The sequence below is a fragment of the Elaeis guineensis genome, chromosome 5, assembly GCF_000442705.2.
Source record: "Elaeis guineensis isolate ETL-2024a chromosome 5, EG11, whole genome shotgun sequence".
NCBI classification, from domain to species: domain Eukaryota; kingdom Viridiplantae; phylum Streptophyta; class Magnoliopsida; order Arecales; family Arecaceae; genus Elaeis; species Elaeis guineensis.
Genome location: NC_025997.2, coordinates 22,794,725 through 22,810,532, shown reverse-complemented (window position 1 = coordinate 22,810,532; position 15,808 = coordinate 22,794,725). Strand labels below are relative to the sequence as shown.

Genomic DNA, 15,808 nt, shown 5'->3' with positions numbered 1-15,808 from the left:
GATTCTATATAAATTTTGCCTTCCATTGCTTCAGATAAAGAGATATGTCCAATTAAAATTTTTATCAAAAATGAAACTTTCATTTTGACCACCTTATTTTCAGGTCCAAACGATAAAATGCCGGCCTATTTTAATTTCTCTAAGAATTAGCGCTAAGTCATAGGTCTCAAAAAATTACCTTATTTCCAAGAAAAGATCATATTAACTGGATGTTGTATAACTAAATTATAACCTTTAAATATTGACTTGGATCACACCAATCTTGTAACATCTTCTCTTACATTCAAGTTACCAAGAGCATCTCAACACATTCAAGACTCCAAACCCTTGCCTGCTTTCATCTAACCAGGATTGATGTCCCTTCGAGGCTAGCCTCCATTGCTCGTTCACTTTTAAGACCTCAGGTCAAATTCAGAGTCGCCACAGCAGAATTTTCTAAGGCCAATTAAAGCCACCCGTGCATGTCTATGGGCATGGCAGAGTCCAAGCTTTGTTGCCTGAAGTTGGCACATCTGCTGACATGCGAACTCAAAGATAAACTAGTTGTGAACCCATGTTTTGGCCGTTCATGCATGGGGCTCATGAAGGGTCTTTTTAATCAAAAAAAAAAAGAGAGGGGAGGGGAGAGTGGGGGGTTTGGGGGTCTGGGGAGGGCACCCAAGTTTAATTGCATTAGTATAATAAGAACCAGGCCTATCTTTTATCTCTTTCTTCTCGGAAATGATTCACTGATTTTTATCTCTTTGACTCCAAGTCTAGAAAAAATTATTAGGACTCATTCCACCGTAGATAAAGTATTTTGTAGATTTTGATTGGCTGCTTTTCACGGCAGGCTGGATAGGATCCATGTAGATCCTTGCCGACTGATACACCGTAAAAAAAAATAATTCAACAACTAAACTTGTGAACAGACAAATCGGAGCTCGTAACACTAAAAGAGCAAAGAGGCAGCTACTTTCAAGCCACACTACTAGGCACAAGGCCATCACTACAAATCCCATCAGCATGCACGTGTGCAGACACACTCGCTTATCATCGACTATGAATCTAATTTTGGGACAAACCAATTCTGAAACAAATGCAAAGCAAAGGAAGAATAGATTGTGGGAGGGCGAAGTTTTTCAACCATAAGTAGTACATCCTTGATCAAAAGCCACGTGAAAATCTTTGTTTTTAAGAGGCATGGGGCCTTTCCATAAGCATGGAACTAGTAGGCAAAGCAAACCAACAGCCACATACAGTGATTAAGAAATTTGCAAGAACTTCAAACTGAGAAAACACCATGAGCATCCCATTTTCAAAAAATGCAACGGCTTATCGACAACAGCAGTAGCAGATAGAGAATTTGCTCCAGCTTAAAAATCTCTGCTTGCTATCTCGAATTCCAGGGAATTAAGCTTGGGGTCTGTGAAATAAATGAAAAGCTCAAAATGGGTCCTCTTCTATTTTGACACGAAGCCGAATATATATACAATGATTGCACAGAGGAGATCTTATCATTCATGCAGAAGCACTTCAGGAGGGCTCATATGATCAGCTGCGGGCGAATCTAACCTAAAGATCCAAATGTGAGATAGAAAAAAATTTGCCAACCAAGTTGGCAGATAGAGAGATTTTACTATTGGCCAACCTGGCAAAAGATGAGGTTTTGCTATTAGACAATAGAACTAGCAGCTGTCGGTATTGATCATAAGTCAAAGATAGTGCCATAGAAGTTGATGCTGATGGACTTTCAAGAGAATGTGCTTAAGTCACACTAGCAGCTTTTTTTAGATTATCATTTGAAGCATAATACTACTTAAGTGTGGCCTATTTTGTTGCAATAGTCATAGTGAGGTTTTTGATAATGTGGCTTGGAACGAACATTAGTGCACATATATAGAGGGAGAACATTGCACTTTAGCAGCCATATGACTCGCAATATTAGTAGAAGTTGTTTGCTCCAAAGCAGCCACGACAGAAGCATCAAGGGTATGAGAGATTTGTATACCTCAATGCTCCTCTTGTAATATTAAAGAATATGTCTTACTAACTGAGGGAAAAGAGTCCATAAGGAGAATTTGGTTGTGAATGGGAGCATAAAATATTCAAATTTGTCAGAAATTGCATCAGCCGCTCCTGTTGCTGCATGTCAACGTACAGTTTCATGCCACCATATGAGCATGTTAAAACTAAAGTATAAGTGGATAATTTATCCCAAATGGCCTTAAGATGATTGTAATGGGCGCCATAGATTACTAGTCTTGCTGGAAATTGATAATTGATAAACCTTGATGGCATTACATTGAGAAAATCTATCACTAAGATCGTTCCAAATCAATGGATCCACATCAGAATAGATGATGTAATCATCAATGTCATGGGTAATGGAGTTAAAAAGCCAAGACAATAATATGGTATTACACCATCTTGTGTCAAAAGAAGAGTAAACTCATCTGATTGTGGAATCAAGCCATAGACAAGTTGGATTATTGTCACCATTCATTAGGTTTGAAACCAGAACATTTCTTGGGCTATCATATGGGTGAAGGTTGTAGGGGCTAGAATAAGTGTTAACAAAGGAAGATTCGAAGAAAAGTTGTTAGTGTTGCAAGCCAAAGCTGGAAGGAGTATCTGGTTAATTTTCTAATACTATGTAAACTAAAATGAAGGCTCAAAATGTCTCATAATTATGAGACAAAGCCGATATCTGGATATAGCAATTGTATTGAGGAGATCGCATGATTCATGCCGAATCTAAGCATCAAAAAAGGTAAAAAATGTAAGAAAATAAATATTACAATATGTGTAGGATGAATCTTGATAAATTTTTGATACAGATAAATTTTACCATTTATGTTTGACCGTCCTTGATTTTTTCCGTATGCTTTTCGAGCCAGTGAATCTGGATAAATCTCTAGTCAGAGAATTTTTTTCACCATGTACCTTTGACTATCCTTGGGTTTTCATTTATTTTGAGTGCTAATGAATCTAGATAGATCTTTGATATAGAGAAATTTTGCCATATACCTTTTACTTTAGCAGGGTCCCAACTGTTAGTGAATCGTGAGCTGCAGTCTTTGTTGTCTCTGCTGGTTTTTAGTTGAGTTCTAGTTTCCAAGAATAACGACTGTTGTGGCTGGTTCTTAGGTTGTTAGTTGTTCTGTTTGTTGCTATTTTCTTGATCAAGTTAGTTGCAGTTAACGTATTTTTGTGGGTTGCAGAATTGTAGGTGTTCAGTTAAGTAGTATCTTGTATTTATTCAGCAGTAAAAAAATTAATGATATCATCCTTCCCTTCCAAAAAAATAACAGTGGTATCAGAGTCTCTTTGATCTTGAGGGGGCTGTGAGTGACTTGTGAGACTGATTGAGAAGTGTATCTGCATCTATAGAAGTTGAAGAAAAATGGAGGCAGGATCGAGTAGTTTTTCGGCCATGGCTCCACCAGTGTTTGATGGAGAAAATTATCAAGCCTAGGCAGTGAGAATGCTAGCCTATCTAAAGGGTTGTGATTATTGAGAAGCTGTAGAAGCAGATTATGAAATTGCTCCTCTTCCTGAAAATCCAACTCTGAATCAAATCAAGTATCACAAGGAAAGGACAACAAGAAAAGCAAAGGCCAAAGCTTGTTTGTATGTTGCTTTTCACCTGCCATTTTCAGCAGAATTATGGCTTGTGGATCAGCCAAAGTTATTTGGGACTTCCTCAAAGCTGAGTATCAAAGAGCTGAGAGGATTAGAAGCATGAAGGTGCTGAATCTGATCAGAGAGTTTGAAAGACTGCAGATAAAGGAGTCTGAGACAATCAAGGAGTATTCTGACAAGTTGATAGGTATTGCTAACAAGGCAAGAGTTCTTGGCACTGACCTCACTGATAATAGGCTAGTGCAGAAGATTCTTGTTTCTTTGCCTGAAAGGTTTGAGGCAACCATTGCCTCTTTGGAGAATACCAAGGATTTGTCTCAGATCAAATTGGCAAAATTACTTAGTGCTCTGCAAGCACAAGAGAAAAGGAGGTTGATGAGGCAAGAAGAAAGTGTAGAAGGAGCTTTGCAGGCCAAAATTCAGCAGAATTTTGGGGGAAAAAGTAAGAAGCTAAAAGGGAAGAAAGGGTATGGTAGTGGTTCTGAAGCTGTTGCAGGTGAGGGCAGTGCAAGCATCTCAAACAACAGCAAAGGGGGAAGATATCCTCCATGTCAGCACTATGGAAAATGAAATCATCCCCACTTCAAGTGTTGGAGGAAGCCAGATATGAAGTGTAGACGGTCTCACAAGCTGGGACATACTGAGATCATCTGCAAAGAAAAGGAAGTTCAGCAGCAAGGTGAGGCACAAGCTGCAGTCCAACAAGAGGTAGACCAGTTGTTTGTTGCTTCTTGTTTCTTTTCTAGTACTCCAAGTGACAGTTGGCTTGTTGATAGTGGTTGCACAAACCACATGATAAGTGATGTAAATTTATTTAGGGACCTTGACAAGTCAATGCAGTCAAGGGTGAGGATTGGGAATGAAGAGTACTTAGTAGTGAAAGGTAAAGGGACTGTATCTATAGAGAGTTATGCTGGAACTAAGCTGATTTCTGATGTGATGTATGTGCCTGAGATTGATCAGAATCTGTTAAGTGTTGGTCAGCTGCTTGAGAAGGGATTTAAGTTGGTATTTGAAAAAAAAAGTGCTTAATATTTGATTCCAGTGGTCAAAAACTGTTCAATATAAAGATGCAGCACAAGAGTTTTTCTCTGAATCCACTCGAGCCAGAGCAAGTGGCATTCAAGTGTCAAGTCAGTATTGCAGAGACATGGCACAAGAGGCTGGGTCATTTCCATCACAAAGCTCTGCTATATATGCAGAGGAATGACATAGCATGTGGTCTACCAGTTCTGGAGGAGCAGTTCCCAAGCTACAAGGCATGTTTGTTGGGCAAGCAAACCAGGCTTCCATTCAAACAGTCTACCTGGAGAGCCACTCAGAAGCTGCAACTAATTCACACTGATGTGTGTCGTCCACAAGCAACCCCGTCACTGAAGGACAGTAGGTATTTCATCATTTTTATTGATGATCTTACAAGAATATGCTGGATTTACTTCATGAAGTAGAAATTAAAGGTTGCAGAGGTTTTTCTGAAGTTCAAGAAGTGGGTGGAGAATCAAAGTGGCCATGAGATAAAGGTCATTAGATCAAACAATGGGACAGAGTACACTTCAGAAAGATTCAACTCTTTCCGTGAGGAGGCTAGCATTAAGCATCAGTTGACAGCTCCTTATTGTCCACAGCAAAATGGAATTAGTGACAGGAAGAATAGAACCATTATGGAGATGACTAGGTGTCTGCTGCATGAGAAAAATTTGCCTAAAAAATTTTGGATAGAAGCAGCAAACACAGCTATCTTTCTACTGAACAGGCTGCCAACAAGGGCAGTGGAAAAGAAAACTCCATTTGAAGCATGGTTTGGGGTCAAGCCAATTTTGAAGAATCTGAAGGTGTTTGGCTGTCTGTGTTTCTCTCATGTTACATAGGTTAAAAAGGACAAGCTAGGAGAGAAGGCTAAACCAAAAATTTTTGTTGGCTACAATCTGGTGTCAAAGGCCTACTGAATCTATCAACCACAGACAGAAAAGGTGATCACAAGCAGGGATGTTCAGCTCTTGAAAGATGAACAATGGGACTGGATAGATGAGTCACAAAGCAAACAGCAGATGGTGCCATTGGAATTAGATGAACTGGTGGATGAACTTCCAGTTAGAGGTACTAGATCATTGGCTGACATATATCAGAGATGCAGTGTGGCTGTTTTGGAACTTGCAAGATTTGAGGAAGCTAAGAGTGATCAGAGATGGATGGATGCAATGAAGGAGGAGTTGGCTATGATAGAGAAGAACCAGACTTGGGAGTTAGTGGAGAAGCCTTGAGATAGGAAGGTTATTAGAGTAAAGTGGGTCTTCAGGATCAAACTTAATCCTGATGGCTCAATGAACAAGTATAAGATCAGATTGGTGGTGAAGGATTATGCACAGATTTGGGGAGTAGATTTCTCTGAAACATTTGCATCTGTGGCAAGGTTAGATACAATTAGAATGATCTTTGCTTTGGCAGCTCAAAAGGGGTGGAAAGTGTATTAGCTAGATGTAAAATCTGCATTTCTGAATGAAGTATTGCAGGAGGAGATCTATGTTGAGCAGCCAGAGGGATTCATCACACCAGGCCAGTAGGAGAAGGTTTATTTGCCGAAAAAGGCTCTATATTGCCTGAAACAAGCTCCCAGAGCATGGTAAAGCAAGATGGATGGGTATTTGTTAGGCTTAGGCTTCGACAAAAGCCTGAGTGAATCCACTCTTTATGTCAAGAAGTCTGCTTTGAACATAGTTGTTGTGTCTCTCTATATGGATGACATGCTGGTGACAGGGAGTGATAGTGCTCAGATTAATGCATTTAAGCAAGATATGATGAAGATGTTTGAAATGACTGATCTTGGTGTGATGTCTTATTTTCTTGGGATGGAGATTAAGCAAGCTCAAAATGAGATCTTTATATGTCAGAAGAAGTATTTGAAGGAGATTTTGAAGAGATTCAACATGGAGGAATCAAAAGTGTGGGTACTCCAATGGATCAAAAGGAAAAGCTGTAGAAGAATGATGATATAGAATCTGTAAATGAAGGTGTCTACAGAAGTTTAATTAGCTGACTAATATATCTCACTGCAACTAGACCAGACATTTTGTTTTCTGTAAGTGTCTTGTTTAGATTTCTTAATTGTGCTAGTGAGCTGCATATGGTAGCAGCAAAGAGAGTGCTGAGATATCTCAAAGGTACACTTTCATATGGAATCAAATTCTACAAGGTTCAGATGGTTAGGTTGCAGTGGTATTCTGACAGTGGTTGGGCTGGATCAGTTGATGACATAAAGAGCACTTTCGGGTATTGTTTCACATTTGGATCAGCATGTTTTTCATGGTGTTCAAAGAAGCAAGAGATCGTGGCTCAATCAACTGCAGAAGCTGAGTTTATTGCAGCAACTGCAGCTGTGAATCAAACTTTATGATTGAAGAAACTGATGGATGATCTGCACTTGGAACAAGAGGATAGCATAGAAGTTTTTGTGGATAATCAAGCTACTCAGGCCATTTCACAAACTCCTGTATTCCATGGAAGGACAAAGCATTTCAAGGTTAAGTATTACTTCTTGAGAGAAGTGCAAAGGTCTGGAGAAGTAAAGTTGGTGTATTGCAATTCAGAAAATCAAATTGCAGATATATTTACTAAATCTTTCAGTGCTGGTCGATTTGAAGTTCTTAGAGAAAAATTAGGTATGTGCAGCCCATGATTCAGGAGGAGAGTGTTAGTGAAGCGTGAGCTGCAGTCTTTATTGTTTCTGCTGATTTTTAGTTGAGTCCTAATTTTCAAGAATAATTGGCTGTTGTGGCTGGTTCTTAGGTTGTTAGTTGTTCTGTTTGTTGCTATTTTCTTGGTTAAGTTAGTTGCAGTTAACGTATTTTTGTGGGTTGCAGAATTATAGGTATTCAGTTAAGAAATATCTTGTATTTATTCAACAGTAAAAAAATTAATGATATCATCGTTCTCTTCCAAAAAAATAACACCAACAATTACTGCCTCCACTCTTTCAAAGAACTCCTTAACGCTGCTTTTTCGGCCCCAAATGATGCTAAAGAGACTAGAAAATCGGTCAGCAAGGGATAAGGAAAGAGCCCAACAAAATATAAGGCCAAGCCCAGCGAAGCCGAAGCACAAGCCTAGTTTCCTTGAGAGAACTCAGAAAGAGTGTAAAGATAATCCCATCAGGGAATATTATTAATAAGAGAAGAATATACAAAAGATTGAGAATAAACAAAAGAGATAAAAGTGAGAGAACCAAGGCTGTTCTTTTTTTTTTTTTTTTTTTTTGGAAAGGAGAAAGGTAAACTTTATTACTACTTCCGTTCTTTTTACATCCCAAAAGCATTGACAGTATTGTCTGAGCTATACACAGAACTGCATAACAGAACCAAGACCCAAACCAAGTACATCCAAATGCCCATACCCAGATACATTGAAAAATTTAGAAGGACAGTAAATAAAAGGGAACAAAGCTGAAAGTGCATGCTCTGGGTGAACAAAGATTGAGCCCCAGCTGAACACATAGTATGAAGAAAGTTTGCCGGATATTTTTGAATAGTTAAAAATATCAAACAATTTCCATAGGCAAATTGTTAGGATTTGACGCCTCGAGATTCAGCCCACATTGAGCCCACAGCGAGGTTCGCGGCGAAAAACGGAGTCTAACGAGACCAAGATCACCTGAATCGGAGCTCGGATGGAGGAGATACGAGCTTTTGAAGTCGGCACGAGAATCGAGGCGGCGGAGGTCCGCCGGAGACCGGCGGCGGGCGGCAGCGGCGCGGCCGCAGGCGGCGGCGCGCGGGACGCGCGTCCCAGGCCCGCGTGGGACGCGGGACCCAGGCCCGCGCGGGACGCGCGACCCAGGCCTGCGCGGGACGCGCGACCCAGGCCCAGGCCCGCGCGGGACGCGCGACCCAGCGGCCTGCTGGCCCATCCCCGGTCCACCGTGGACCGGGTGGTCCACAGCGCGGTATGTGGACCGCGTGGGCGTTTCCCACGCGATTCTCGCGGTCCACGGCCCTATTTCGTGGACCGGAGCGCGATCTAAGGGTCGAGGACGCTCCCGGTCTTGATCGGACGGTCTGGGACGTGATTTGGCTTGATTAAGGAGTCCTAATCCCTGTTTAATCACGATTAAACTGTGTTTAAGCCTTAAAAAGGCCTGAGACGAACAGGAGATAGGTGTGGTTCGTTTTTTCGCCGCCGTACGAACCGTGAAGAGAGAGAGAGGCGCGGGTGTGCTGTGAGAGAAGGAGCAGGAGGCTCCTGGACAGCGGTCGCCAGGCTCTTCAGGGGTTCAGGGGGTCTCCAAGAGAGAGAGAGCTTTTGTGAGGGGAACTTCATGTGAGAGAGAATTGGGTGTACAAGGGTTGAGGGTGAGGTCTCCTCTTGTAAAATTTTCTTTTCATAGTGAAGTTTGCATGCCCCGTGGAGACGAGCCCTTTTGTGGCTGATCCACGTATTTTGATTGTTTTTCCTTTTGTTTTGTTTCTTCTTTTTTCCTGCTGCATCGCGTGGTACTGAAAGGGTCTTGGGAGAGGTGGTGTCCTGGCCAGACATCCACCCAACAAGTGGTATCAGAGCAAGGCGGTACAAGGACGCAGATTGCAGTGGTAGTGAGCAAGACTGAAGATGGAGAAAACAGGAACAATCAGGATGGAGATCAACAAGTTTGATGGTAAGAGCAATTTCTCCTTGTGGCAGGCAAGGATGAAGGACGTGCTCATCCAACAGGGGTTGATCGAAGCTCTCTTGTGCGATGAGAAGCCGACCACCATGGAGGTGCGGGATTGGAAACGGCTACAGATGCAGGCGGTGAGTACCATCCGCATGTATCTGGCGGATGAGGTGGTGATCCATGTGCTGAGCGAGACTTCCCCAACGGTGCTGTGGTCGAAGCTCGAGGAGTTGTACATGGCGAAGTCTCTCACCAACACACTTTTCCTCTGGAGGCAGTTTTACCAACTGCGGATGACTGAGGGACAGAGCGTGCGGGAGCATCTGAGCCACTTCCAGAAGATCCTCACCGACCTTCTCAGCGTTGGCGAGAACGTTGAGGAGAAGACCAGGGCGCTGGTTTTGCTGGCGTCGCTTCCTTCTTCGTACGAGTCCTTGGTGACTGCTCTTCTAGTGGGGAAAAGCACTATCAAGATGGACGAGGTCACCGCGGCGATACTCCAGAACGAGGTTCTCAGGAGGGAGAACCCAGCTTCGAGCTCAGGTGTCGATAGCTCAGCTTTGATGACTTCTGGAGGAGCAGGAGGCGGTAGACGGAGCGATAGGAGATCGCATCGAGGGCGATCTAAGTCCAGGAGGGACTTGAGCAAAATCAGATGTTACCGGTGTGAAGAGTTGGGGCATCTAGCCAGAGATTGCCCTCAACTGAAAAATCGGACGGTGGCTGCTGTAGCGACGGCCGGCAGTGATTCAGATGGAGATGTCCTGGAGATATCTGACGAGGTATCTACTTCTTCCCAGCAGTGGATATTAGATTCTGCATGCCCCTATCATGTGTGTTGCAGAGAGGAGCAGTTTGACTCCCTGGAGAACAGTAAGAGCACTGTATATCTGCCGAATGGATCGAGCTGTGCGATCAGAGGCATTGGGACGGTCAGCTGGAGGACACATGACGGTGCAGTGAGGAGATTGGGGGAGGTCCGATACATACCCGATTTCAGGCGGAATCTTATCTCACTTAGCAGACTGGATTCGAGAGGCTACAGGACGGTAGCTGGTGGAGGAATCCTGAGGGTGCTACGCGGCGATAGGATTGTGCTGGAGGGGAAGAAGGGGAGCAGAGGACATTATTACCTGGCAGGGAGCCCAGTGCGAGGTGAAGCATCGGGAGCCAGGTGGAGCCCAGAGCGAGGTGGAGCTCCAGGAGGCGGATCGGGCACGAGACAGGAGACTCGGGAGGACGAGAGGCGACGTCGCAAGGTAAGATTCCTATTGCCGCAGGATGATGCCCCGAGCAGGTCTCAGGTCAGGAGGAGCACAGCATACGACGGAGATGGGATCGAGCAGCCTGGCTCGACTCCCATGTTTGCCCATCCATGATCAGCAGGCGATTGCCCCAGGGCATGGGGGCGAGGAGATCCAGAAGCTCTCGGAGTTTGGAGGAGGCCGAATATCGAGTCGAGGTGGAGATTGTTAGGATTTGACGTCTCGAGATTCAGCCCACATTGAGCCCACAGCGAGGTTCGCGGCGAAAAACGGAGTCCAACGAGACCAAGATCACCTGAATCGGAGCTCGGATGGAGGAGATACGAGCTTTTGAAGTCGGCACGAGAATCGAGGCGGCGGAGGACCGCCGGAGATCGGCGGCGGGCGGCAGCGGCGCGGCCGCAGGCGGCGGCGCGCGGGACGCGCGTCCCAGGCCCGCGTGGGACGCGGGACCCAGGCCCGCGCGGGACGCGCGACCCAGGCCTGCGCGGGACGCGCGACCCAGGCCCAGGCCCGCGCGGGACGCGCGACCCAGCGGCCTGCTGGCCCATCCCCGGTCCACCATGGACCGGGTGGTCCACAGCGCGGTCTGTGGACCGCGTGGGCGTTTCCCACGCGATTCTCGCGGTCCACGGCCCTATTTCGTGGACCGGAGCGCGATCTAAGGGTCGAGGACGCTCCCGGTCTTGATCGGACGGTCTGGGACGTGATTTGGCTTGATTAAGGAGTCCTAATCCCTGTTTAATCATGATTAAACTGTGTTTAAGCCTTTAAAAAGGCCTGAGACGAACAGGAGAGAGGTGTGGTTCGTTTTTTCGCCGCCGTACGAACTGTGAAGAGAGAGAGAGGCGCGGGTGTGCTGTGAGAGAAGGAGCAGAAGGCTCCTGGACAGCGGTCGCCAGGCTCTTCAGGGGTTCAGGGGGTCTCCAAGAGAGAGAGAGCTTTTGTGAGGGGAACTTCATGTGAGAGAGAATTGGGTGTACAAGGGTTGAGGGTGAGGTCTCCTCTTGTAAAATTTTCTTTTCATAGTGAAGTTTGCATGCCCCGTGGAGACGAGCCCTTTTGTGGCTGATCCACGTATTTTGATTGTTTTTCCTTTTGTTTTGTTTCTTCTTTTTTCCTGCTGCATCGCGTGGTACTGAAAGGGTCTTGGGAGGTGGTGTCCTGGCCAGACATCCACCCAACACAAATGGGGAGTAACGAGCCACAAATGTATCATCAAGGAACCTGTAATTAGGTAAACTGACACCATATATGGGATTTAAGCAAGTGAAAGAAGACCTTAGCATGGTGTAAACTCCAAAGCTGGCACCGAAGCACTTAGTCTCACAGTTATCAAACCACTTAACGAATGACTTTAGAACCTGTATAAAGTTGGGATAAAAAGAAAAAACATGTACCGTAGCATTGTGGCACAAATAAAGTTTAATTCTGTAGGCTGCAATCAAAATCAGAATCAGAAAATATAACACCTTCAGACACCTGAGCTTACGGCAGAGGAAATACATACTAATAAGAGAACATAGGCTGCACTAAACTATTAACAATAGCATATGATCAAACACCCATATAATCTAAATGAGATATAGAACTATTAATCACATCATCAGTAAGTAGATGCACCCATGTAACCAGCATAACAGAATCTTTTTACTGCACAAAGTTAGGGTATATTGCAATGAGAAAATATAAAGGATCTGAATGACAGACACCAGGCCCTGCTTGCTCTCATAACACTACAGAAACAGAGCAATGAAGCCTCCGGTAAATAAATAGCCCCCTGCAAGCAACTTGTGACAACAGAGTAAAATTAAACAGAATAATGCCGGTGATTCCATAACGCATATACAGAGAACAGTAACACAAGCACAGTTAATAACATAAAGGAGCACTGACTTCACAATAGGTATCCACAATCCGAAATGGCGAAAAACAGGCAACCAGCAGCTTATCAATACAGGCAAGCATGCACAGACTGGCAAATGCAACTGTTCAAATGATTCCATGCTCAGGAAACGCAATCGAAAAGGCATTAGCCCTTAGAATCTGTACCAGCTCAGGATATTCATAAAGCCCAAAAGAGATCAAGCAAAAATCTCCTAACAAGGCATGTGTAGCAGCCTAGTCTGCCGCATAATTACCTTCACAGCAAGTATGGGATATTCTGACCGAAGAAAAAGTTACAAGCCATAATTTAATATCTTTCATCTAGGGGGACAAACTCATCCGGTTATGTTGCAACTTCAGAATCCAAAAAATTACAACAGCGGAATCTCCTTGAATACAAATTGCTTGGGTATAGTAGTGCTCCACAAGATACTTAATATCCAACCAAACACCAATAAGCTCTGCAAATGGAATAGTAAAGGAGAAGCTTACCACTTATAACATGCCTCGAACCATCATGATCGTGAATAATTGTTGGGATATACCGATCGACTCCATCCGATCGACCGACTCCATCCGACCGACCGCGGGCGACACCGACAGCGACTATCAATTGCGCCCCGACCGGAACGGGTCGGCCTAGCGGCCCCACGTCGCCTCCGATCACCTGAGGGCCGACCCCCCATCACCGACTTCCCATCGGATGGGACGCCGACGACTCACTATCAGTTTGGATGGCTGTCGTCCCACCTCTACAGGCCCTCCTAGATGCCGGATGAGCGGCGTGGGCTGCAGTCCCATCAAGTAAACGCCGCACGAACGCCAGGGGCATTACCCTGCCAGGAAGCCTGGGCGCTGTCCTGCTAAGGACGAGAATTAATTCCTAGGACCTGTCAACTTTGTCAACGGCATGACAACTTCCAGCGATTTGACAACTCTCCAGTTGTCTACATCACCGACGGCGGGGCCATACCACCTCCTACTATAAATCGGAGAAGCAACAGTGCTAAGGGGGCTTCTCAGAGAAAACGCCAGGCTTGCTCTCTCTCTCTCTCTCTCCATCTCCTCCACAGAGCTCCTTGTCTCTTCTTCTCCGTTGCCCAGTCTCCTCTCTGACTTGACCGTCGGAGGGTCCCCGCCGGAGCTGCCTCCGGTCAGAACGGACTTTCTTTTGCAGGTGCTCGTTCCCGGCGATCAGGCGACGAGGGGATTGGCCGCAACAGATTGACACGCCAGGTAGGGGGACAGTCACGTGTACAGGACATCTACGGATGGTACACTATCCCACGAAATTCGAGATGACAAGGACAAGAGCTCAACGATCGAGGTCACTGGATCAGCGAGGCGCTCTTCCCGCGGGAGGAGGCCTCCCCTCCACCCTCCGGGGGGAGCCCAGCTCTCCGCATCTGGAGTGACCACGGAGGCGCAGATCGCGGCAATAGTTCGGCAGATGACCGTGCTAACAGACACGGTCAAAGGCCTTCAGCAACCGATCCGGCTGCCGCCTTCACCGGGCGAGCGACCTGCGGCGCATCCGATACCCTCCAGGAGTAGCCGCCGACGCCCGCACCGTTCGCCATCGCCTTCTCCAAGCCCCTGTCGCCCCGCTCCCCCGGAAGGAGGAGGAGCGCCCACGGCGCGACGCCCGTCGGGCTCGACGGCCCTCCCCTTCCCAGCTGGAACGGCAAGGAAGGAGAAGCGACCGCGAACGCCGTCCGCCTCTCTCTCGGACTCTTCTGGAGACTCTACTCCTGGGGTCTCCCAGCACCGACGGATCGACGACTACGAACGCAGGTTCGACGAGATCGACCGTCGGCTCGCCCAGTTGCAGTGGACGGCAGAAGTCCTCGAACGACACTGACTTCCAGACCGCCCAACCTCTCTCCGACTCATCCTTGACGAGCCGATCCCAAGTCGGTTCAAAATGCCACACGTGGAGCCTTACGACGGCTCCACCGACCCGATCGACCACTGGAGAGCTACAAAGCTCTCATGACGATCCAGGGGCAACCGATGCTCTCCTTTGCATCGGCTTCCCCACCACGCTACGCAAAGCTGTCAGGGTCTGGTACTCCGATCTTCGATCGAAAAGTATCCACTCCTTCAGGCAGCTCGAGCACTCCTTCGCGGCCCACTTCAGCACCAGCTGAAGGCCACCCCAAACATCGGACAGCCTTTTCTCTCTTAAATAAGGGAAAAATGAGATGCTCTGACACTTCGTGGCTGATTCAACGCGGCCACGCTCGAGGTTCGGGACCTCAATGAGGATATGGCCGTCTCAGCCATGAAGCGCGGGCTGAAGGCATCCCGGTTCACCTACTCCTGGACAAAACCCTCCCCCGAACGTACGCTGAGTTGCTGGAGCGAGCGTACAAGTACATGCGCGCGGACGAGAGAGCTTCCGACCGATGCCTAGCTGAGCCCAAGGGCCCGAAGGAGAAGCGGAGGAAGGGTCGGGACCCTGCTGTGCCTAGCAGGCCCCCGACCGACGGTCGGATATCACCCCCACGATGGGACCAGAGGTCGCCCCGACGTCGGAGCCCGAGGCCGACATGCCCCAGGTACGATTCCTACACTCTCCTCTCTACTCCCGTGCATAGATTTTGATGGAGATCGAAAGGGAAGAGTACCTGCGACAGCCTCCGCCTTTGAAGGCAAAGGGCCTCGACCGACGGAAATACTGCCGATTCCACCGGGGCCACGGCCACAATACCAAGCAATGCATCCAGCTTAAGGATGAGATCGAAGCCCTCATCCGTCGGAGATATCTCGATAAATTTCGGAGGAACCCGCCAACCCAACCCATTGCCGACCGACGACCCCAGCTGACCGGAGAAGCGACTGATAATCGACCTACGGCTGGGGTCATCAACGTGATTTCCAAATGGTTGGGCCCGGGGACGTCCGCTGGAGGGGAGCCGGCGAAGAAGCTATGCCCGGACGATGTGATTATCTTTACAGAAGAAGATGTTCGGGACATCCAAATCCCCCATGATGATGCTGTTGTTGTCTCGGCAACAATAGCCAATTATAATGTAAAGAGAATTTTTGTAGATAATGGAAGTTCAACGAACGTTCTGTTTTACTCGACCTTCTCACGGATGCGACTATCGACCGACCGACTCAAGAGAGTCTCTACGCCCCTAATAGGTTTCGCTGGAGACGCTGTCGCAGTGGAAGGAGAGGTCACCCTGCCCATGACGGCTGGAGCCGAACCACGGCAAAGCACGATCCTCCTGACTTTCGTGGTCGTCCAGGTGCCCTCGGCCTACAACGCCATACTCGGAAGACCCGGACTGAATGCCCTCAAGGCGATAGTTTCGACGTATCATCTCTTGGTTCGGTTCCGACCAAAAACGACATCGGGGAGATGCGCGGAGATCAACAC

At 46.8% G+C, this 15,808-nt stretch overlaps 1 protein-coding gene and 1 pseudogene across 1 annotated transcript; both read left to right on the top strand.

Annotated features, from left to right (window-relative positions):
• The first annotated feature begins 3,648 nt into the window (after positions 1 to 3,648).
• Positions 3,649 to 4,194, top strand: LOC140857959 (uncharacterized). Its single transcript, XM_073257369.1, has one exon. It carries the CDS (start codon positions 3,649 to 3,651, stop codon positions 4,192 to 4,194), a length of 546 nt encoding a protein of 181 aa, XP_073113470.1.
• A 2,833-nt stretch (positions 4,195 to 7,027) lies between these two features.
• The window catches only part of LOC105045169 (small ribosomal subunit protein mL104 (rPPR9)-like), a 65,234-nt pseudogene continuing 56,453 nt past the window's right edge, over positions 7,028 to 15,808 (top strand).

Bases quoted from the DNA above. Each gene is read 5' to 3' on its own strand.
- LOC140857959 (XM_073257369.1), top strand. From the start codon at position 3,649: ATGGCTTGTGGATCAGCCAAAGTTATTTGGGACTTCCTCAAAGCTGAG.